Source organism: Meleagris gallopavo, chromosome 24, assembly GCF_905368555.1.
Source record: "Meleagris gallopavo chromosome 24, MGAL_WU_HG_1.1, whole genome shotgun sequence".
Lineage (NCBI taxonomy): Eukaryota > Metazoa > Chordata > Aves > Galliformes > Phasianidae > Meleagris > Meleagris gallopavo.
In genome coordinates, this window is record NC_139427.1 from 107,475 (window position 1) to 131,177 (window position 23,703).

General features: G+C 43.6%; 2 protein-coding genes across 4 annotated transcripts in view; one reads left to right on the forward strand and one right to left on the reverse strand.

The window, feature by feature from the left end:
* The window catches only part of GFPT1 (glutamine--fructose-6-phosphate transaminase 1), a 34,199-nt gene extending 17,618 nt beyond the window's left edge, over positions 1 to 16,581 (forward strand). For 2 of the 3 annotated variants that reach the window (XM_085242815.1, XM_085242817.1), the window contains 7 exons: positions 132 to 252; positions 1,573 to 1,730; positions 3,477 to 3,591; positions 3,892 to 4,019; positions 4,566 to 4,733; positions 5,451 to 5,612; positions 6,179 to 9,882. In XM_085242815.1, the coding sequence (XP_085098941.1) occupies positions 132 to 252; positions 1,573 to 1,730; positions 3,477 to 3,591; positions 3,892 to 4,019; positions 4,566 to 4,733; positions 5,451 to 5,612; positions 6,179 to 6,223 (897 nt within the window). In that variant the 3' untranslated portion in view covers positions 6,224 to 9,882. Of the gene's footprint in view, positions 1 to 131; positions 253 to 1,572; positions 1,731 to 3,476; positions 3,592 to 3,891; positions 4,020 to 4,565; positions 4,734 to 5,450; positions 5,613 to 6,178; positions 9,883 to 11,041 lie in introns of those variants that run through there. The other variant, XM_085242816.1, reaches the window with a different exon arrangement.
* A 498-nt stretch (positions 16,582 to 17,079) lies between these two features.
* Positions 17,080 to 23,703, reverse strand: part of ANTXR1 (ANTXR cell adhesion molecule 1) — a 90,451-nt gene continuing 83,827 nt past the window's right edge. The window contains exon 18 of the mRNA XM_085242818.1: positions 17,080 to 20,970. Coding sequence (XP_085098944.1) covers positions 20,698 to 20,970 — 273 coding nt within the window. The 3' untranslated portion in view covers positions 17,080 to 20,697. The remainder of the gene's footprint in view (positions 20,971 to 23,703) is intronic.

Genomic DNA, 23,703 nt, shown 5'->3' on the forward strand with positions numbered 1-23,703 from the left:
TGGGGCCAGAAGCAGGGTAGCTTTTCACAGGGGTAGTTGTATGTAACTTCAGTATACTGAGTAACTAGAATATAATCTAGTTCTAATTTTTTAAATGTATTTTGTTAGTAATATCTTTCTAACATTACCAGACCCGTCAGGTTCTGGAAGAACTGACTGAATTACCTGTGATGGTTGAACTAGCCAGTGATTTCCTGGATAGAAACACTCCTGTCTTCAGAGATGATGTTTGCTTTTTCATCAGCCAGTCAGGTATGGTCTTACTTTACCACCCAACTCGCTCACATCGTTCCTGTAAGCTTCCTGTAAGAATTCTTGTGCCTGTCTGTAGGACTGCAGATCCTGCATGCAAAGGAAGAAATTGGCACAGACATACAGGAGATGGGGGAAAAAATGGAGCGGTTCTCCCCCTGTCCATCTGCATGAGTTCATTTAGCTGAGCTTTACACATGGTGATGGTGGTTTTGTTTCCTTTCTCTGTGAGGAAATATTCCATCAACCAGAAGGCTGAAAAAACATTCTTCTGAGGTCTGGGTAAAGGCAACACAGTAGTTTCCTTTGAATAGATGTAGTTCTTTACTTAAAGCTGTACTAGATACTGAGCTGCACGGTGGATCAGCTCTGTGGAAGACTACTGCAGGAAAAATACAGCAGCCTTGGAATGGGATGAATGAGAAAACACATGCTTATCTTAAAAAGAAATATAGTGATGTATCCTATTTAAAATATTTCCAAGGGCAATTGGCAAGAATTTATTTTCATTTCAGTTACAGATTGTTGCAGCTGATTTTCAGCTTTGTTATTATAAACTAGTGGTTAGTTTTTCCTCAATACAATGAAATACACTTTAGGTGGCAAAGTGTCAGATAACTTAGAGTGTCCCTTCTTTGTAGAGGACTCATGTAAGCATTGCAGCTTTTTCCCAGATTTTGAAACCTTTTGCTTTTTCTTGTAAGTTCCACTGTCCCAAATGTAGCAGGCGACTGATTGAGGACACCTTAGGGGATAGATCTTTCCCCTGAAGTGTTGGATGTGGCATGCAAACAAGGATTTTCCTGGAACCTAAGCTTGTTCATCAGGCATTACAAAACCAAACCAAAGTAAATACTCAACCCTCCTTACCCCCACTCATTAATCTATTTTTCTAGCCTTAGATTTCCACCCTACTGGCTGGTAGTATGTAAGCAGTGGTGCAGCCAGTGTTGGTTTTGTATTGGAATATTGAAGTAGAAGTGAACCTAACTTGCTTTGTTTTTCTGTTGTCGTATGGACAGGAGCACCTCAAAAGAGGTGTTCTTTTAGGAGAAAGGCAAATTGATATAATATATGGTAGCTTCTAGTCCCATCTGTGGATCTCAGCCCACAAACATCACTGTTGGGATCACCAGTATGAGGATTTTATTTTCCCACCCATTGAGTTCATTTAAACCAATCTTTTTAATTGCTGACTCCTTTGACTTACAGACAAACGCAAACCTTTAAGATTCTATTGGGAAAAGCACTGCAGTTCTACATCTGTAGTGGCTGAAGTAACTGATACAAATGGCAGCATTGGAAAATGTGTCTTTTCAGGTGAGACAGCAGATACTTTGATGGGTCTTCGGTACTGCAAAGAGAGAGGAGCCTTAACTGTTGGCATAACCAACACAGTTGGCAGCTCTATATCACGGGAGACGGATTGTGGAGTCCATATCAATGCAGGACCAGAGATAGGGGTTGCCAGTACCAAGGTAATACCAAGTTCACAGACATTACTGAATCTCTTGTGAAAAGGTTGGTTATTATATGGGTCCTCAGAATGCTTTCTATTCCCTTTTTAACAGTTGCAACGGATGACTGTGTAGTCAATGATCATGTGCACATCAATACTACTCATTTTCCTTTTGTTGTATCTTGCAAAAAGCTTTCTTCTATTTTGTAAAGGAAATATTGCAAGGAAGCAATATTAAATGTTGAAAACAAAGTTGTCTCAGAGAGAAGAATGCCTTAAGAGGCAAAAATTCTATTCTCAGTCATTTGTCCTGAGCTACAATCTTGGTTTAAACTTAAGTCTCAAGATGGAAAAGGAAATAGTAAGAATTTCAGAAACTTAGTACATAACTGCCCTGAATCACACTGCTTTAACAAAGAATGCTGATGTTAAAGCTTTACTTTTAGCAAATGGGAAAACAGTCAATAAAATAAACCCATTTTTTGTGTCCACCTAAGAGTTATTCTCTGGTTGATGCATCTGGCTGCATGTGATACAGTTTAAAGTACTGTGCTATGCTGCATTTCATTTCAATGAAGTACTTTGCACAGTGAAATCTGCTTTGATTTAGTTATATTTAGAGGCGAGATGATGTCAATCTGTTACATAAATTCAGCCAAAAACCACATTGGAGTTTAATAGTTCAGTGGGGAATTTGATCATGGAAAATTCATGAGTCTCTTACAAACTTTGAAAGAGTTGTTTGTCGCTGGGTTGTTTTCACATAACCAGTGGTTGGAGATATCTGAAAATGGCATTTTCTCTCTGGAAATGTGGGGAGTTACCAAAGTTGTGCGTATGTGAAATATGAACTGGAAGAGGTTCTCCCCTAAGCTGAATATTCAAGTTCATTTTGAGAACACATGATAGATAATGTAACACGTCTTCAACTGCATGCTACCCAAAAGTAGGAGGTCACATTCTGTATCAAACTTTCCTAGTCACCATCATTCAAGCTTTTCTAAATTCCTTCAGAGCTGTTCTCCAATATTCAATGTGGGGATTGTTTTGATCATGGTTGAGAAAGGGGCAGAATTGTTACAAACCTTAATCTTATTTCTAAGTGAGTTCAATCCCAGGCTGGCTCTGCAGAGCATTTCATCACAACACTGGTCTTTTAAGGACTTCAAAGGCTTGCCTTCATAATAGCTGTTGGATTCTGTGCCTCAGATGTTATTGCAGACAGAGTTGCCTCGAGCACTGTGTAGATGATTTTTTTCCCCAGACTTGGTGATACCCATCACTGGGATCTTTTAGAGAGCCTTTGCAAGGTGAGGTGTTCAGAAGCTGTTCCTGAAAAGCTAGGGGGGAGGAAGGGTGGGAAGTCACCTTTTCAGTAGACTTTGCTTTTCTTGCATGTGGTCCAAAAATCCTACAGCCAGCTGTGCAGTGTCACAATGTCCGGATGTAGTGGTGAGCTTCCACTGTGTGTCTCCATCACTGGGTCTGCTGATCATCAGTGCTGTCATCATTTGCTTCCTAAATACAGGAAGAAGGACACAGCTACAGCCCAGTCACAAAACAGGATTTAGTAGTTGCCAGAAATTCTAGAAATGCTCTTTGCTCATGTTCCTCTTTCCTACTTGATTGGAAGGAAAGCCACCATTTAGTAATGTATTAAGAATGAAATCAGCAGCTAATTGAAGGATGTTGTAGTAGGTGACAACTGTTTGCTTCCTGTCTTAATAATGTTTCTCTCTCCTTCTTTCTCCCTTCCCTTTACTAGGCCTATACCAGCCAGTTTGTCTCTTTGGTGATGTTTGCTCTCATGATGTGTGATGACAGAATTTCTATGCAAGAAAGACGCAAGGAAATCATGCGTGGTCTCAAAGGACTGCCAGGTAGGAAAACATTGTATTGATTCCATCTTGCCAAGTAGTAATTTAATAGCACAGGCGTACTTGACAGTGCCTAAGCTTTGCATTTGAAAGATGGAAGAATTGAGATTTGTGCAATGTGACTGTCAGTGGTAACTTTGCAACTATATTCTCTCTGATGCATTCACAGCACTAAATTGGAATATTAAACACTGAGTCCAGTTCACTCTGCAAGTCATGGCTGTCTGTGTATATGAAGTATAGGCAGTGTGTACTGTTTGAGAGAGGCAGGGTTACAAGCAGACACAACTTTGATTCTTCCAGAATTGATTAAAGAAGTGCTGAGTATGGACGATGAGATCCAGAAGCTGGCCACAGAGCTGTACCATCAGAAGTCTGTTCTCATCATGGGACGTGGCTACCACTATGCTACATGTCTAGAGGGAGCTTTGGTAAGAGATTTCTTTACTTGAAACTTTTTCAAGTGCGCTTAGCTGTGGGCTTAGATTAGGCACCTGCTACAAGCTGATTTATAAACAGCAAGCAGCTGTGGTCTGCTGGCTGACACTGGCTGAAATAGTGTGTGAAATAACACTTGCCATACTGCTTCTGTTATTCCTATGGGAAGATACCCAATTCACACCATAGCTGCTGGCTACAGTGGACTGAAATGTGTTTTCAGCTTCAGCGTTCACATGGGAATGTTTCATGTCTATTTGGATTACAGACAGGGCACCCTGATAAAATCAATTCTTTAAACTGTAGGGGTGACATTTCCAGAAGTGCTCAGCGTCCCAAACTGAGCACGTTCCTTCTCTACAACCTGTGTATTGCGATTTCTACCTCTGAAAAGATTCCTTTTGGTGTTTTGCTGTCACTTGTGGACATGCACACGTCCTCTTTGTATTTACCTGCCCAGTTCCGGGCTGTGATGATGTATGCATTGACTGATGACAAATCATGAGAACTTATGAAAGATTATTTTCTTCCCTATCTAGAAAATTAAAGAAATTACCTATATGCACTCTGAAGGGATATTGGCAGGTGAGCTGAAGCATGGCCCTCTTGCCCTGGTGGACAAACTCATGCCTGTTATCATGATCATTATGAGAGACCATACATATGCAAAGTGCCAGAATGCTCTCCAGCAGGTCATTGCACGACAAGTAAGTATATGTAAAAACTTCTAGTGTACCAGAAATGTAGGCTTTAATATGGAAACAGTTTTATAGTTATAGGGCACCCTACCTATCTGCTATAGTGTGACTGCCTAAGTGTAAGTTCAGTAGGTGGTCTTTATGGGTAATTTTGTATAATATTTGGGAAAAAAAGAGAAGGAGGGAGACTGATTGGTATCTCTATCTTAAATTTATGACAGTTTTTGCTACAAATGTTACAGGGCAATAGAAGGTGGAGGCTGAGACCCTTGTGGCACTGTGGATTAGGTTTCAAGATAGTTGTAGATAGCTCCTGCAGAACCCATAGAACTGAGCATATTTTCAGTTTTAACAGTATTTCACTAGCTAAGAATGCATAGGAGCTCCTATTTGATGTGTGAAGTTTGTTTTTTAAGCCTCTGGGATTTCCCAGTTCGGTCAGGTCACAGAAAAGGGAACAACTCAGACTGTGCAGTCATACATACATGCAGAATGCACTGATGTTGTGCTTTAATGAGAAAAGTACACTGATGGAACACAACAGATGCAGAAGCCTGGTGGGCTTTGTTTATCCTTTAAAATACGCTACAGGGATACCTGTGTGATGTTAAGCTGTTTTTGTTCTGAATTAAGAGAGGAGTTCTTGCCACCACTGATCTGAATAGAAGTGAAAAACAGAACATTCCAGACCTGTTTTAATTCAAAATTTGCCTTTTCTTGTTTCAGGGACGACCTGTTATCATTTGTGACAAAGAAGACATCGAGACAATTAAGAATAATAAGAGAACAATCAAAGTTCCCCATTCTGTGGACTGTCTGCAGGGTATCCTGAGCGTTATCCCCCTTCAGCTTCTGGCTTTTCACCTTGCAGTTCTCAGAGGATATGATGTAAGTACGATATTCTCTTCCGAATTCCCTTCCTCATCTCTTGCATTTGTACTTGCTACCTGCATGTCTGGAAAAAGTGTATTGGGTGAGGCTGGAAGTCTGTGGGGGTATCTGTGTGACTGCTTGAGTTATTGGAACCAGGTTAAAAGGTGGACCTAGCAACTGCAGAGGCTTTGTGAGCAAAAGGTGAGGGCGGTCTGTGACACGTGGCTGAGAACTGTGCAGTTTGAGGTTGGATGTGTCTGTTTTCTAGTGCTTGGATGGCTGGTAGGGAGCAAAAAGGAAGTTAAAAAATCCACAAAAGGATGTTTGAGATACGGATCATAACACAGGCACTGGCCTCTACCTCTTACTGCAGTGACCTTCTGTATTTGAGCTCTGTAACAGCATACACCAAAAGGACTGAGTCCTTTGTTCTTCTGCACTAATTATCCTCATTAATAGGGAAATATGTTCAGTCATTGTCAATTTAAAAACAGAACCAACGCTCCACATGTTACAGAGTTGTACACAAAAAAAAGTGTGTAAATACTCACGAGCATCTTCTTTCTCCTCCCTCTCTGCAGGTTGATTTTCCAAGAAATCTGGCCAAGTCCGTAACTGTAGAGTGAAAGATCATCTGAATCATAGGGGCAAAGGGGAATTAAGTGAAAGACTCTTTTTGGTACCAAAATAACTTTAAAATCAAGTCCCCTCGGTAAATCTTATTTTGGTAATTGATTGTTTGTGTACGAGATCACTGTAATTCCATTACATTAAGTGATTGTCAAATTGATTCCACATGCTATGCCAATAGCCTTGGGTTTTTTGAACAATAGATTTCCATGGAAGCTATTAAATGGTTTTCTCTAAAGATTACTGAGTCTTCTAGGTAAAGGGCCCTCCACTTTACTTTCAGATACTGTCATTGTTTCTTACCAGTGTGGCTCACTCTAGTTGTTGGTGAGAAGCCATTCAATACGTTACCTGTCATGCTCTCAGGGAGTGATACCAGAGTGTACAACTGGAACAGGAGCTGCTGCTGGTCATGGTCATGTTTGTGCAGGTATTTTAACAGTGGGAGAAACTGTAAAAGAGCATTTGGGTCAACTTCTGCCTCATCCATAAACGGGGATTCAGCTGACCTGTCTCAGCTTCTGAAGCTTTAGGCACGTGGTAAATGTGCTGAGGAAGTAATGTTGCTTCAGAAAGATGTTATCTATGCCAAATACCTAGCAGCTGACAATCTCATAGAGCTGGGCCATGATACACCGTGTGACACAGCAGCTCTTTGTAGTTGTACCCGTGAAGATGGTGGAACTCGCCTTCAAATGCAAGTGGAAGCAGTGTCTGGCTCAGAACCATGGATGCCTACCAAAAAAAGGAGGGGGAACAGAGCTCAGTTGGTGGTGTTTATTTTGTTGGCTTTTAATTTGTTTTTAAACAAGTAGCCCTCTTCTCGTGTTATGGGATGAAGGTTTTTCCCTCAGAGTTGTAGCACTGCGAAGAGATCATAAGGAATGGGCTTTATTTTGCTGCAGGTCACTTAATGGTTTCTGCCTTCTGTCCTTCGAACAGAGACAGCACTAAATCTCTCTCTATGAGGCTTGCTATGTTATACAGTGTCCTGTAAGTGCATGGGTTCTGGTTTATTTAGGAGCAGTTCATATGTGGCTGTGTCAAATTGAGCTGGTGTAAAATTGGAGGGGATAAAACTTGATAGCCACAAAATAAGAACTTTGATAATGATTATTTAGCAAGTTTGCAGAAGTTATGCAGAAAATATGCCTTCGAGATGTTGAACAAGTCATTAAAGGGCAGTTAACTGGGTGTTTCCTAACGCAGAAAGGTAAATTCCTACCAGCCTGATGGGTTTTGAATTAGCTTTATACATGCAAAAGCATAGTACAAGGTGGAAAGCAATGCTTGCTGAGTCCTGGTGAATATTTCAAAGTGCTGCTCCTGGAAAACTGCTTTAACAAATGCAGTGTTTGGGGGCCATCCATTACCATTAAAACTCAGCTCTGGTGGATGATTTTCGACAGAAGAGGAGCGTTCAGATGAAATATTTTCAAAGATAGTGGCAATTCTGCTTCATACCGAACTGCAGTAACCTGTTTGACTTCAGTTCATAATCAACCCGAGGCTGTTTTGTTATGTTAATGAGTAAAATGCTGCGTGCCTGGAAACTTTCTCAAAGCCAACATGTGTGTATGTTTATAGTGTGTTCAGACTGTTAATTTATGAATGCATTGTTTTGCTAGTGTAGGAAGTGTTGCAGTGTAGTTGTACAGCAGTTGCTTATGAAGTGCTGACTCCTACTCTGTGCCTCTGCCTAGGCATGACCAGTAGACTGCCCTTCTTTGAAAGGGTGTCATTCTCCCAGAGGAACAGCAAACAATCTGTGTTCAGTGCTGACGGCCTGGGGGCAGTTCCTCTTCCTGCTGCCACTCACCTTATTAAGAGAAGCTGTAAACCTTGAGCATGGAGGCTGGGAGCCAGGGAAGGTTCTCCCGTTGGCCAGCATAAGGACTTGCATGAAGTCTGATGGGAAAGAACTTGCATGAGAATGGTTTGAAGATCTGTTTCTCTTATTCCGTTCAAAAGAAAAGCACCAAGCATTGCTTTTAGCACATAACGGTTTGCCAGCTCACTCCTGGCAGACGGAGTGGTTGACATGGCAGTCAGGGTGGTCAACCTCACAAAATGCGGATTGCTGTTCAGTAGAAGGCTGGTAGTGTGGGCTATTAAATACTTACGGAAGTTGTGTACAAAGAGGACCAAAGAACAGGATTTTAAATAAAAAATGTAATGAATCTGATGCTCTCCTGTTGGATGTAACTGTACAGATACTGCTGAGCTCTTTGGTTTTAATGCTGTGATAGACAAATCCTTTTCTCTGAAATTCTCCACAATAGATTCTTCATTTGTCTGAAGTAAGGTAGTATTCACCCCCTGCATCCTGCGGGTTGCCAGCAAAATGCCTCAAGTATACAAACTGCCAAAACAAAGATGTACTAAGTGCAGGTAGGACGTTGTCATGCTTCAGTGGAGGACACTTGCTATGAAGAATTTCTCTGATGAGCGTGGTAGGGAATCCGTAAAGCATCTCATTGTTAATTGCCATGCCAGTGTGAAGTCAGATTGTACAAAGGACTCTTCTTAGCTTTCCTTAGCTCATTTTGTGTAGACGTGTTGTGTTTTGATGAACAGATAGTATTTCTCTCTTTCCCTAGAGGACTTTTAGAATGTCTTGTGATATTTATTAACAGCGGTCAGTCTTCTACTCTCCAGAATGAATGTTTTGCTTACTGAGCCAGTCCGACTCCCTCCTCCTGATGGAGGTGTGCAGACATGCAGCAGCACTTCACCTCCAGCCATGGGTAAACACCAGTAAAGTCCTTTCTCATTTTGCATAGCAGCTGCCTATTACTGCTTACATTGGCCAGAAAGATTTTTCCTCCTGTCTGCACTGAAGAAAGGCTGTACTCAGCTCTGAATTTGTCAAATGAGTGAGTACTGTCTGCACATATGTCATTACAAAGAGCCCAAAGCAGTGTTGGGATAGCCAGGTGTCTGTAGGGTGCAGTGATGGTTTGGGGCTGCCCTTCTGTCCATATCCTTGTCTATAAAATCTCTTTGTATGTAAAGAGCTGCACTAGTGAAAGCTCTGAGACAAGTGGGAGAATCTCATGCATATAACAGCATGCAATCTTGCTTAATTAGTATCCCTAGTGATAGCCTGGACTAACTGGATTGGGTTAAGCTGCAGAGTGAAGACATCTAAAAGCCCAAGGGGGACCAACATTAGTGCACAATGAGGGTTTTCTCCCTTCTGGTAGCAGTCCTTGGCAGCACAAGCAGCAGCATGTAGGATGGATGGTGGAGCTGCAGTTTGGCACATTGGTGTTTGTGGCTGATTTTAGATCCCACCTGATAGTACCAAATTTGCCTCAAAAAGCACAGAGTCCCTCCACCAGATCAGGAAGAAGAAATAAGGAATTGGTTTTGAGTCAGAGAATAAAACTATTTGCCTTCAATTCAGTGCGTATAAATAGACATTTGAAATGGTAGTTACCACCATTTCTTCCCTATGGGTCTGTTTGCCTCTGCTTGTACATATCCAGCTCTCTTGGTTTGTGGGGACCAGATTGTTCCTTGTTTCCTGTTGTGTGCTGTATGCAGATGTCTTATTTTGTCTGTAGTGTTTTATAATTTGGGTTCTGTCTTTTTGCTTACTTCTTTTGTATCTCACCCTTTGAATAAAATCAAGTGCCCTACATTAAACAAATGGAATTACTGGTCTTTAGTTAAATACGTGTAAAAGTATCAAACAAGCATTTGTTTTCTTAGATAAAATGAGCAGCTTGGACACACTCTTCTTAAAAAAAAAATACCTTTCCTGTGCAAGTAGTAAAGCCACGAGGCTGCTTTTAGATGTTAGTGCCTTGAAACAAGGCGCCTGTGTCCTTGGTATCAGTTAAAATCACAGAACTAGAGCCAGGAGTGAAGTGCCATAGATTTAGGGGGCAGCAGTTAATAGATATTATGGGGATGAAGTTATCTCAGTGGGACCACCTGGCCAGGCCTGTGGTTTGGGAGCTGCTTTTGGACAAGCCTGAGCCCAAAGCTGTCCTCTTTCTCACCTATTTCCATGATTTTATCAACTAGTTGGAATATATTACAGGTATTTGAAAAAAGAAAAAGCCAGCTGGCTCACCCAGACGGCCCATTCCATCCTAAAGAGGCTGTGACAAATCAGATCCATACATCAAGAGGGGGCAGGACAACTTTCTTCCACCTCCCCTCCTCAGGTCCATTATTTCCTGTTAAAAATCCATATTCCTGTGGTCCTCACAAATTCCTGTGGTAACAACTTTACACAAACAAGCTGCTTGCCCATGTCTGGATTTTGAAAGTGGTGGTGAGCCCTGGCATGTGGGGGGTGCTGAGGATGTGGGTGCCCCATCCCTGGAAGTGCCCAAGGCTGTTGATGGTGGCCTTGGGCAGGCTGAGCTGGTGGGTGGCACCCAGCCCAAGGCAGGGGGTGGGGCTGGGTGGGCTGTGAGGTCCCTTCTCACCCAACCATGGTTCTATGTGCTTAGAAGTTGGTTTCAGAGCAGACAGAACAGCCCCAAATCACAGAAAGACTCCTCCCAAAAAGCAAAGAGCTGAGACAGCAGCATTTCCACCAGGCACATCCTTTGCCCTTCTGATCTGGCTCCTGAAGCAGCTTAAAATCTGTTGCATCTCTCTAAGAAGAGCCTTGTGCCTTCTCACTGCACCCATCCCACTTGGGTTACCCAGTGGCCAATGAGTATCAGAGCAAACACTGCATGAAAAAGCAATAAAGCAAGGGATTCATTCATCTTCAGCTTGACACCTCACATAGTTCATGGTTATGGAGGATTATACCCTGGTCACATCTCCAGACTTCCCTGTTTCTGCAGGTGGATCGCATCACTGCCCCCAAGGACTGAGAGCAGCTGCTTGCATGGAAGGAGCAAGAGGTGAGCTGCAGGTGGCCAACACCACAGCCCTGGCCTCTGCCTGCATCCCAGCGTATCACCCAGTCCTGTCTGCTTGGAGTGGCTTGCAATGAGGCACAGAGAACCCACCGGAGAAGTGTCACAAAGCACAGGTTATTCTGTTGCATTTTGCATTGCAGTTTTTGCCTTGGTTTTAGGTTTTAGGCAATAAAATCTCCATGGATGTTTTTGTTTTTTAATAAAACAAAAACAAAAAACTAAATGCCTCAAGGGGAACATCCTGCTTTGGTGGTTGCCAGTGTTTTCATGGAGGGTTTCGTTCCCTTCTTGGCTTCTGCAGCCCATGAAACAAAGAGTTCGTAGAATCGTAGAAACGTTAAGGTTGGAAAAGGCTTCTAAGATCACCAACCCCAACCCTTCCTCATCATGAAAAGCCTATAGCAGTACTTGGTCCTTCAGCCACCGCTGGGTGATCAGCCCTCATCTCCATTCAATCAATTAGAGCTGGTTTGGGGGGAAAAATAATTGAGTTTTCTGCTTGCTCCTAACCCAGAGCTTTGTGCTGCTGCTTGGGTATGTTTCCATTTGTCTGCAGCCCAAGCAGCACATTTGTTCCTGCTGCAGACTTTTGCAGCTGTGCAAGAAATTGTTCCTTGAGATAACATCCCCAACCCTTTCCTTGTCTGAAGGTCCTTCCTCCAGCAGCGTGAGTGTATTCCTGTCTAACCTGGAGCGTGGGAAGCAATGCAGCAGCAAACCACAGCGCTATGGGTTGCCAGTACACAGAACATTGTATTCCAGCAACGGTAGAAGGGGAGGAAAAAAAGATGAAATCAGGCACTTTTGGACAGGAATCACATGGGGAGAGGAAGGGACAGGATTCAATGGGAGTGGTGTAGGAAGAGTGAAGGATGCAACCTATTAACTGCTCGTCCTCCTGTAGAAGCATCCTTGCACTGATTTTCCCATCTCCCAGAGCAGTTCTGCACAGAGAATTCAGCAATTGCAATGTTTGCACCTAAATCTGGATTATTATATAATAGCCTCACAAATTTTGCCTGCTGATACTGTCTAGTAAATGATCCCATGAGCTGATGCAATCCTTCCTATGGCTCCACTCAGGCTCTGCATTTAACCTGCAGAACTAAGCGTGTTCCCTGGCAGCTTTCCAGCATTTCTCTCTTGTTTTTTGGTTTTCTCACACTTTGCTTCTTATTTATTTAGTTTTATGTTGTGGGAATGTAGAAATGTGCTGTAGTAGATGATGGGTGGTCCAGCGCTCGGCTTTGGTTGGCAGCTGCTCAACCAAATTGTTTCAGCAAGAAATCATCATCCCTAAGAGGTGTCAGGGAAGGCCACATCTCCTCCAGTCTGTATTTAGGCAAAATCTTCCTGCAGGCAGTAAGGGGGGGGGCACTTGGAGCGTCAGCAGTGTCTCCAGATATAAGTCCATTGTGATGGGGGCAAGTGGCTCTTGGCAAGTGGCTCTGTACATGGTATAGGTGGGGATGCGAAGATGGAGCAAACTGGAAAACATGAATGGAGGTGAATGTGTCTGAGTGCTGTGCTTGGGTTGGGGGTAATCCCAGCCATTGGGACTGTGGGTGATGGATGAGGCTTTGGGCACATGGACTATGAGAGGTGCCCCAGCCCATGGCCGAGTTGGGTCTGGGCTGGTTTTAATGTCCCTTCCAATTCAACTGTGAGCACTTAGTGGAGCCAGGGAGGAGCACAGCACAGATTGGGTGCAGCCTCTTTGTGTTCCTGTAGAATAGGAGAGAAACACCAGGAACAAACTGCCTCTGTTGGCTGCTCACACCCTACATGCAGCAGCTTTGTTGTGATGGACGGCACAAAGAGATCGTGGCATTTCTTTGGCTCTCGTTCACATGCTTCTCTCCTCTGTCTGGTGTACATGACACATGAGCTGCTTCTGTTTTATAGGGAAGTTTGTTAAAGGGCGGGCTTGGAAGGCTGGAAGTGTAGCTGTGCAGCCCCAGCTGGAGCAAACATGAGATCAGTATATATCTGGAGACAAAGGGAGGCTCTTGCCAAGAGAAAAATCAAAAGTTGTTTTGCATGGGGAGCCAGATTCCCTTCTAAGGCATCCTATACATCAAGGCTTAATCCTGCAGTGTTTGGTTTGGCACAGTCCTGCTGTACCAAATGCACACTGGTGCTATAAAAAGAGCAAACAGCACTGCCACGAGGAGCTGTGTCCCATGTCCTGCAGTGGTGCAGCAATGACATGAGCCTCATTTAGGGCCATGTGTTATACTAAGAAGAAATTTGTTGATTTGCCACAGTTTTCAGACCAGAGGATACGATTTCTGAAGCTCCTTCCATATCCAAGGTGTTTCTCGGGAATGTATGCAAAACTTTTGGCTTTGGCCCTTCTCTCCCTGTTAACATTTGCATTTGTTCCCACGCGCCTTTGTCTGCCTGGAAACACATTGGGGTGAGGTCTGATAGCATCCAGTCCCAAAAAGCAGCCAGAGCAGCGCTTTCTTCATCACTATCTCTGATGTCTCCCATTTCTAATGGGCACTCTTTCAAACTGTGCCGATTTGGCCTCAGATAAGTAGATAGAGTTACCTTCATATTTGCAGCATGACTTCAGCTTTCCTCCACCTACTGCAGACTCTCTGGTTATTTAAAGAACATACAGGAACTAAACCCTATGAGATTTTTATTATTTTTAATTCCAAAAATCCCCAGCAGCTATGCAGCCCATGAGACAGAGCCTTGTGAGCTCTGCACCAGGCAAGATCCTGCCCAACAGTACAGTGCCAATGTAGCTTTCTCTGGACAAGTGATGCTCCTGGAGCTGCCCTATAGGATCCAAAACATTGCTACTGTCTTGGGGATAGACAGCATCACCAGGTGCTGGGCATAAATGTTTTTTCTTGCTGCAGGCTCACCTTTGGGCTGGTTTACAGAGAAGGAAACCAAACGGAAGCCCAACATCATAGCATTGCCAACCTTCAAAGCCTTATTGCAGGGAACCTAAGGACCCCAAGTGCCCTCAGGGTTCCTTGGTGCCACATCCCCATGGTTCTTGAGCGCCTCCAGGGACTGTGACTCCAACATCTTCCTTGGCAGCCTGTGCCAATGCATAACTGCTCTTTCAGAGAAGAAATTTTTCCTGATATCCAACCTGAATCCTGTCCGTTTGGGTCAATTTTGAGTCAAAAAAGCTGCTTATAAGGTCTGCAACTGAAAAGAACAGTTGTCTGCTTTGCTGTCATGATTGGAGGATGTCATGATTGGTGGATGTCATGATTGGTGTCTGAGCACCCAGGATCATAGCTTGCCAACATTTGCCTCTTTCATCTTTGATGGGTTATTGTCCTTGTTTATTGCAGGGGGGCTGGACAGATGACCTTTAAAGACCCCTTCCAACTCGAACGATTGCGTGATTCTATAGTTTACTTCCAATCCTTCTCTAAAAACAACTAAAAACAACCAAAAAAAACCCAACAGAACAAGCAAAAATCCAATGAAAAAAGAAAACTCAAAACACAATGAAATAGTAATTTTGCAAGCCTAGGAGAGAAGCCTGGACCAAACCATCCACATCCCTACCCAGACAGGATCAGATGAGAGAGAATGACGTCAGTTTAACCTTCTGAGCTGGATGGTTAAGAAAACAAACAGAAAACTGTCTGATGCTCCTGAAGTTATTTGAGTGCATTTTTAGCAAGAGCACAGCTCCCGATTCCATAGCAGCCTGGGAAATAGGCTTCAGTGATCAACACATACAGAGACATGAAGCTTAGCCCCCCCCAAAATGTTAAGAATCCACATCATATTCCAACAAAACAGAGATTCCCAAGTTCCAGTCAATGGAAACATCGCCCATACATCTCTTTTTGTCTCCCCTGCTGCATTGGAGGCAGCTAAAAATACTCTTGAGCCATTCCTGATCTTTTTTCCACTTCAGCTGTCGCTTTGGTTACAGGGATCCTGCTCTGTTGTTCCCAATGGTGCGGAGTCACAATATCTCCAATCCTCACATCCCACTAGCACGGGGTTTGCTGCAGTTTACTGGGAACAGAGCCAAAGCCGACCCGTGGCCTGGAGAATTTTCCCCATTTTTTTCTTAAAAACAGAGCAGGGATTGCCTATGTAGAGTGGGATGTTACCCTACAAAAGGCCAATAGGCAGATAAAGTTTTTAAGGCTATGAGTGCTCAGATTTCACATTCCCCATCTCAAAAATAGGTTGGAGGTGTGTAGATACACTCTATTTCTGCTCAGCTTTTTCTTAGAGATTTTTCCATTGAGGAAAACCATATAGGAAAAGGACCCTGACATCCCATTGCCCAGTGGATGCTCGAGGAGACTGAGGGACCCCAACGGAGGAAAGGATTGGGGACAACTGAGCCATGCACACCAGGAGGGATGTGCCAGGAAGGATTTGAAATGGGAACAGAAAGTGGAACACAGAAATCCCCTTGCAATTGAAGTGACCTCATAGGCTAAGCTCAGTTTTCCACTCGCTGCGGTATTTCTGCATGCTGTTCTCCATCCCTATTAATTCCTCCAGCTCTGAAAAAGGCCCCATGAGTTAATGGCTGTGAAGAACTAGAAAAATCCCTGCTTGGGCCGAGGACAGGGTCAGCCCATGGCATTCCTTCAGGCCACATATGCATGCACTGTGACATAAGAAAATACCTTTGTGAAATGATATTTTGCCTTCTTCTGCTAGCAAGAGGGAGCTCTAAAAGCATTTAAATCTTAAAAGATATTTAAATTATCTCAAGAAACATCAGCAGTTTATTCTGGCAGAGTGCTACAGGCTTTCAGCCACTGTCTGTGTGCAATATGATTTATTCTGTTGTTTTTACAAGTGATTTTATGTCTGTTTCTTTAAAAAAAAGAAAGAGTGTTACATTCTTCAACAACATGAACAGCAAAAAAAGGATTCTACCATGTCACAGCTCCTTCCATCGACCCCCTTTTCAAGAGCCTTATCTATGAGTTGGAAGGGGCTTTCTTTGCCAAAAATAGAAAGAAAAAAAAAAAAAAAAGAAGGAAAAAAAGAAAGAAGAAAAAATGAATAATTTGCATGCCTGCCAAACAAGGAACTCTGCAGCTGCCCAAAGACAGCCACGTGCTCAGCAGCATTGCACGCACAGCTCGTTGCTTTGCACACACTGTTCTAAAAACGGCATTTCTTGGGGAAATTCAGGAGGAAATTCATCATGATCATGTCTACGAGGCCCTGGCACTGCTGCCCAGAGAAGTATGGGTTCCCAATCCCTGAAGGTGCCCAAGGCTCTGGACAACCTGAGCTGGTGGGGGACACTCAGCCCACAGCAAGGGATGGGGCTGGAGGGCTGTGAGGTCCCTTCCAAACTGGTAGCTCATGTTTTCAGGAGCTAAAAAGCATGAATCATTTGCTGAAACATGGCTGGGTGTATTAAGGCGGAACTTCCTTGTATTAGCTTTCTGTGTTAGTTTTCTTTGTGGAATAAAATATTCCAATAACATCAAAAACCACTGGGTGTTGGATCATTAAGCAGAGAGGAAGAAAGAATGTGAGAGGAAGCATGCTTAGGTATTTTTAGCAGTTGTGCTAACTTGTCCTTGTTAGAGGTTGCTCAGTGAACTGCATTAAACATTATCCTGTGGTTGTGAGGCTCTGAAAATCACAGAGCTGTAGAGGTTGGAAGGAAGCTCTAGGCACGCTGCTGGCTCATGGTTAAGCCATGGTCAACCATTGGTTAACTGTTGGTCAACTGTTGGTCAACCATCAGTCAACTGTTGGCCAACCAAGGTTGACCAACTGGTCAACCAAGACACCTGTACTGATGCAGACAGCATAGACTGTGTCACCTCCAGATGAAAACAGTTTTTGTGTCAGGCAGAAATGCACAAATTCCTGTTTGAATTCTCCAGGCTGGTGGAAAGATGGTTTTATGGGATAACTTGTTGACCAGGATTCTCTCCTGGTTGCTCCCTCTACCTAGGCAATGAATTTGATGGAGCCCAGTGTAAATTTGTGTAGTTCTTTAATAATAATAAAGATCAGCAAGAATAATGACTGAACTTAACAAATGACACATGCAACAAACAGAGGGAATAAAACATCATTGCACAGCACTGGCTGAGGTGACAGAACATAATCCAACATCAGATCAGAAGACTTGTTTCTTTTCCTTTGTTGCATCAGCACCACATATAGAACAATGTCACTGCCCACAGAGAGCTCCAAAGCCAGACAGTCTCTAAAATTAACAGTGACAGAAGATGTTTTCATGCACCAAGGAGCAGAGGAAGAATTTCAGTGGCCACCAAAGCTCATATGGATGAATGCCTCAAAATGCAGCCAGCAATAATGTGTGATGTTAGCAATTATAAAACATGGGAATTTTTGTTGAATGCAGCTGCTTGGTCCTCTGGTGCAATGATAGAAAGCTGTGCCTGAATTAAACACAAAGGGATAATCAAAGTGATCTATTTTGAGCAAAGAAAACTGTTTATTAATGCCATCAGACATCTGTTTATGGCTGTTTAGACCGACCCTATACGTGAGCATGTAAAAGTAGTAAACAGAGATATCTGCTGAAGTCCTTTGAAATCATGGAGCAGATGTAGTGCCACACAGCTCCCTTTGATCTATAATGAGCCTTTACTTAACAACTGGCTAGTGTGGATTGATAGCCTGTGTAATGTGTATCTAGGAAAGTTCTTTACAGAGAGAATACATAGGGTGCCATATATCAGCACATGGCACACCAGCTAATTCAACCTCATTTACATAGCATTAATTGTCTGGGAGTTCATTTCAATTTGGGCCCAAATTTTCCTTCTTAATACCTTAAATTCGGTTCTGATGGTGGATGTGCAAAACTCTTCCCAATGCATCGAAGGTTGGGCAGCCCAGCATCCTCATGCCTCAATTAGTGCTATGTAAAGCAGGTGCTCGTCACTACAGGAAATATTTGTACATTTATAAAAAAAAAGCCATACAACCATAAAGAAAAAAATACAACAAGCACAGCTTGATACAATAACATGCCATGAAATGTCACTGGCTTTATAATAATTTACTACAACTTGAAAAATGTTCTTTTATCCACACAGGATAGGAAATGCTTCCATCTAACATATGGTAAGCATGCAGTAATAATATGTACAACAAAAAAAAAAAAAAAAAAAAAAAGAAAAAAGAAAAAAGGGAGTTTATTTCTATTCATAAACAGGATGAGTACATGGAGGTATTTTGCAATGATTATTTTTCTAGCCCGATGTATGCTTCGTTTTGCTTCTTTCCTACTGTGGATTCTTTTTCCTCTCTGCAGAGAAGGAAAATTCCTATGTACATCTGCAAGAAGTTAGCTTCAGTCATGGAGCATACACTGCTATTACTTTTTTCCCCAGCAGTAGCTTTAGATTTATGGGTTTATGTTTACTGCTTAATTGACACACACACAAAAAAAGCCTAAATGCTGTAATGCTGAAAATCAATCTCTTTTCCAACCTGTTTTGGAATATTGAGGTTCTGTTGAGGGAAATATTTACTGATCCTGTTTTACACCATACTCTTTTAACATCTCACCTAATCCCATTCATCACCAGAGGGAATCCAACCAATTTGTGTTGGGGTGTTAAAGGCTTCCCACTCCAACGCCACCATGACAAAGTCATCTCACTGAACCAACAGTGCCTTCTACCTGATAGAACTTGATATAGTGAGTGGCAAAACCGGGTTTTGCTCCAAACTGGGGACTGCTCTGTGCCGCCTGCAGACAAAACAGTGTTGGGGTGAACTGTCACCCTTTAAATGAGTCTTCAGATCCATTGTAGTTGTTGTGTTTATGGCACCTAAAAGTGGCACATTGACCAAACGTGGGTTGCTTGACCCTGGGTCTCATGGTCAGGCTTCATTCACAGATGTCCTTACCAAGAGATCCCAAGCCAGGTCTCCACTGAGTCTTTTTCATCTGTTCTTTTTCCTCCTTGAGTTTTTTTTGTTGTTGTTGTTGTTTTGATTTTTTTTTTGTTTTGTTTGTTTGTTTTTAAATAGCAAGAAAAGCTAGAATTATTATTTCCAACAGCACTGAAGTAAGCACTTGGCAATGCATTTCTTTACCTGGTACAAAATGATATGAGCATAAGAACCCTTAGATATTCATAGAACAAGACAGTTTTACCCTTTATGACTTGGCAATTTCCAGTCCTTTCATGAGAACCAATCCTGACCATAAAACAGAGACTGAAGCGCAGCGACCTCCCCTATTGCTATCACTAGGCATGTGCTCAGAAAGTTTGCTGTGATGTGTGCATAGGCTGTGGTGTGGAATACGGTGGGAGTCCCACAAAGAGGAAAGCATGGAGAAATGCATCTAGTGCATTTCTTGGAAGACTGATTCCAATCTTGCATCTGGTGTGGGATTTTCGCCATAGTCAACAACGTGTAGAGAAGTGATGTTGCTCAGAGTTGACAAGAGTGAGTAAGCACACTGGCTCTTTGAGTTTGGAAGACATCTGCTACTTATTCAGGAAGGGAAAACAAATAATAAAAATCCATGTGGAAATATTTTCGGGGCAAAAGTACGTAATTTACAGAAAAAACAGGAATGCATCAGTGGTAACCATTTCAAACTGACAGTAACAAGGAGCCCAAGCAGACTGGATTTAGAGAAATCGATATGCCTAACCACCTATTTGTACTAAGAAACTTTCCTTTAAGAATGGAAAACAGCATTAAATTACAGTGCTGAACTGCAGATGGGTTAATTAGATGGACGTAATTAGTCTAAGCCAAATGCAAAGATTCTTCTGTCAACCAGACCTTTCCCAGATTGCTGTGAGCCCCTCTGTCCCACTGGGAGCACCGATGTGTCTCACTCCTGTCCTCATGGGAGGAGGTTGAAGCCTGGCGATTCATCGATTGATTGTGCTGAATTGATCTTCCACGTGATCCATTTGCCTGGTGGCACTTCGTTTTCATTCACCTGCACTTCCACATCCCAACATACCCCAAACCAGACACCAGAGACCTACCCCTTCTCCTTTTTGGACCCTCAAAGGTGACCTTCCCTTCTTCAATTCACAGGCCATGAGAATAGCTGCCCACCATCAATTCTTCTCCAGATTTATGGGATTTCTGTGGTTACAGACTTACTGTTGTCTTTGTTCACCTGGCAGCTGGTATGCAGCCTGGCTTTCTGTTATCCCTTGAGTCTCATACGGTTAATTTGTGCAGACGTCTTCAGGATGCTCCAAGCTTTTGCACCTGAAGGAGCGTTTTGCAGCTCTTCCCTGGGAAGAACCTTCAACCATTTTCCCAATTTATCCTGGAATCACTGTGATGAGGCATGGGGAAGCAGTGGGGAGAGCCTTGCTGAAATAGAGCTGGAGTCACTCGCCTTGCTCCTGCAGTCTCTTGGCTTTTCTTGCTTCAATAGTTTGGTGGCACTGATGCTCAAGGGGTTTTAAAGATAACAGAAAATGAAAGGAGAAGGGCGACGATGAAGTCGTTCATTCTGTCCCATTCCAAAACTGACGTGGCTTCCTCTGTCCCACCCCCCCCCCACCCCGAAGACGGACATGATACAGTACTGCTGAAAAAAAAACCCTCAAATGCTTCTAGAAGAGATGGAACCCCTAGACTGTAGGGCGAGGAGGGGGCCGGGATGGAGGGGGCGCCCTGTTGGGTGGTGGGACTTGAGGCAGTGGGGGGAGAGGGGGGAGCGTGGAGGATGGGGAGGGGGCATGGGGCGTGGGAGAGCTGGGGGGCGGTGGGTTGTAGATGGGAACTGGGAGTGGGGGGTTGTAGATAGGGGCTGGGGGAGGGGGGGGCAGTGGGTAGGCGTTGTTGAGGGGGTATTTGGGGGGAGCGTCGGCATTCTTCACTCGGGTGAAATTGATGCAACGCCCCTGGAAGAAAAGAGAAGAAAGAGGAAAAGCAGAGTTAGTGATGGAAGCTGATGTCCCTGCACATATGAAGCCAAAAAACTGCTTTTCTTGCTGTTCTGTGAGAACGGTGCTAAGCTACAGTTTGTTGTACATTTTTAAACAAAACCTTTGCCCTCTGAGCTATTCTTTTTTCTTTTTTTCCTCCCAAGTTCCAACCTGCAAAAGATCCCACTGTAAATACTCAAATGTCAGAATCAGCACTATTGCATTATGGATTCATTCTTTCAGATATGAAATCATCCAAAATGGGGCTGGAGGATTTCTGAGCCTGTCCTTTGTTTTTTTGGATCTGCTTTCCTCCTTCTTCTCCCAAAGTAAATGTTTTTCCTGGTGAAAAGGTGCCAAATGGAGCACTGAGTTCATAGAACCCTTGAATCATAAAGGTTGGAAAAGACCTCTAAGACCATTTAGTCCCATCATCACCCCATCCCCTCCGTGCCCACTCAAAGAGCCATGGAACCATTAAAGTTGGAAGAGACCTCTAGGATCCCCAAACCTGAGCCCAACCCACCCCACCATGCCCACTGACCACATTCTTCAATGCCACATCCCCACGGCTCTTGAACATCTCCAGGGATGGTGACCCCACCACCTTCCTGGGCAACCTATGGGCAAACTGTGTGGAAGAAGAACCCGAAGTGAAGGAAGGGAAATGCTGGTAGAAAGGTGCTGGAAAAATGTTTGATGGGGATGAGTGGAGATGGCTTGGAGGGGACTGACAGACAAAGAGATGCAGACGGCTTCGCTCTCAGCACACTATCAATTCTATCATTACGCAGATACCAAGAAACATCTGCCTGAGTTGTTCCGCAGAGGAAAGTGGATTCCTCACTGAAGTATGTAGAGCAGCTCACAGCTGAGCGCGGGCTGTCTTGTGCAGACAAAGGTCTTTTAAAGAAAACAAAGATTTCACAGCGCTCATGCCCTGTGAGCATCACCTCGGAGCTGCTCCTTCTGGTGGAAGATGAACCCCTGCATGGCTCAGCCCAGGGTGTCTGTCTGCAAGAAGAGCCTGTGGCTTCAGTTTGGGCTCTCCTTGAGGAGTGGCGCTCCAGGGCAAAGCAGAGACCTATGGAGTGGCCAGAAATTCCTCCACAGGGCAATTGGGCAGAGAGAAGCCTGAACTGAGCAATGACTCAATTCAGTGTTCCCTCTGTTCTATTTGCTCTTTGCAGGCTGGTGTCTCTGCTTTAATGTTGTTTTAATGCACTTAGTTGTGATTTTAAGTAAACACCGGGGAGTAGGCCTGCTGAGTGAGTCAAAGTCTGAACCCAAGTTAACCAATTCTGCACAGAGAGAAACAAAACATGAGGATGTTTTCCTTGTTCTGGTTCCATGTCTCCTGCAATGGAACTTTAGCAGTTTCGGACTATTGCTTGTACCAGTTTTGTTTTCTTTACTTATGTTGAAAATAAAATAAATCCGAATGAAAAGCAGCAGTCCAGGAATTCCAGCCAGAGAACAAAAAGTTGCAATTGTTTTTGCGTGGAGAGATTCTCTGTCTGGATGCTCCAGGGGTGAGGTTATGGTGCTGTGGATCCAAATGGAACTGAACACTGCCCAAACTACATTCAAGAGGGTGCAGTGACACTCAGAAATCTTTGGAGCTGGGGTCAGGGCAAGCCCTGAAGGCTGAAAACCATCTAGCATTCATGGCAATGCCCAAAGCATGGTCCAAAATGATATCATGTCCTTACAACTTTGACTTCACTGGCAAAGATTTGAGTTTTTATTGATGAGAGCTGGCTCAGGCAGCTCTGCAATATCATCATCATAAAAACAGAGCAAGCAACTCATACCAGTGCAGAGCTGCACTGTGTTTTACATTGTTTCTTGCAGCCAGCTACCACTTAGTGAACCCATGTCCATGTATACTGCTTACACTCATGACTAATGGTCTCTCTTCCCCTCTCTTCTTGCAGTGAATTGATACCTCCTGAACAATGCTTCCTACTGCTGTGCAGTGGGTAGTTCTGCGGGGCATCCAGTAACAGTGGAGGACAGAGAGAATTCAGCCTTCCTCCTCTCATGTGAGCTAACAGTTCTTGTGTCACTGCTTGACATTTCTCTCAGCAATGCACATGGAAGGGAGAGTGCCAGATAGCAGTTTGGGCATTGGGGGCTACACTGCCTCAGAGGAGATGGAGAAACCAACACCTTCCAGGGAAGGAGAACTGCCAGACTAAATGACAAGGACATAGCTAGGAAACAAATTACCATGCCATTACACAGGAGAGGCTGAAAATTTAGTAAGATTCTGGCACTGCTGCCCAGAGAAGCTATCCACAAGTGTTCCTCCTCATCCAGGTGCCCAGATGGACATCAGATGGACCTGGAAGGTGGTAGCAGAACATCCAGGTGGCAGGAAAAGAACCCATTTCCAACAAATGGATCCTCAAACAGAAGTCACCTCTCATTCCAGGAGAAAAAGCTCCTGAACCAGATTGTACCACAGCTTTGAGAAGAAGAGCAGTCAATTCTATAGGCCTTTCAAGCAGAGAGACATTAGTTGGAGATACAGAATGAAGAATCCAAGGGAATATGCTGTATATTGAAGGGCTGCTGTGCTGAACGCCTTGGCTTTCACTTCCCTTTCTGCAGCCACAACGCTTCAGGGGGCAGTCACAGCTGTGCCTCAGCAGAGACAATTGAAGCAATATGAAGACATTATTACATCCAAAATTTAGTGGAATC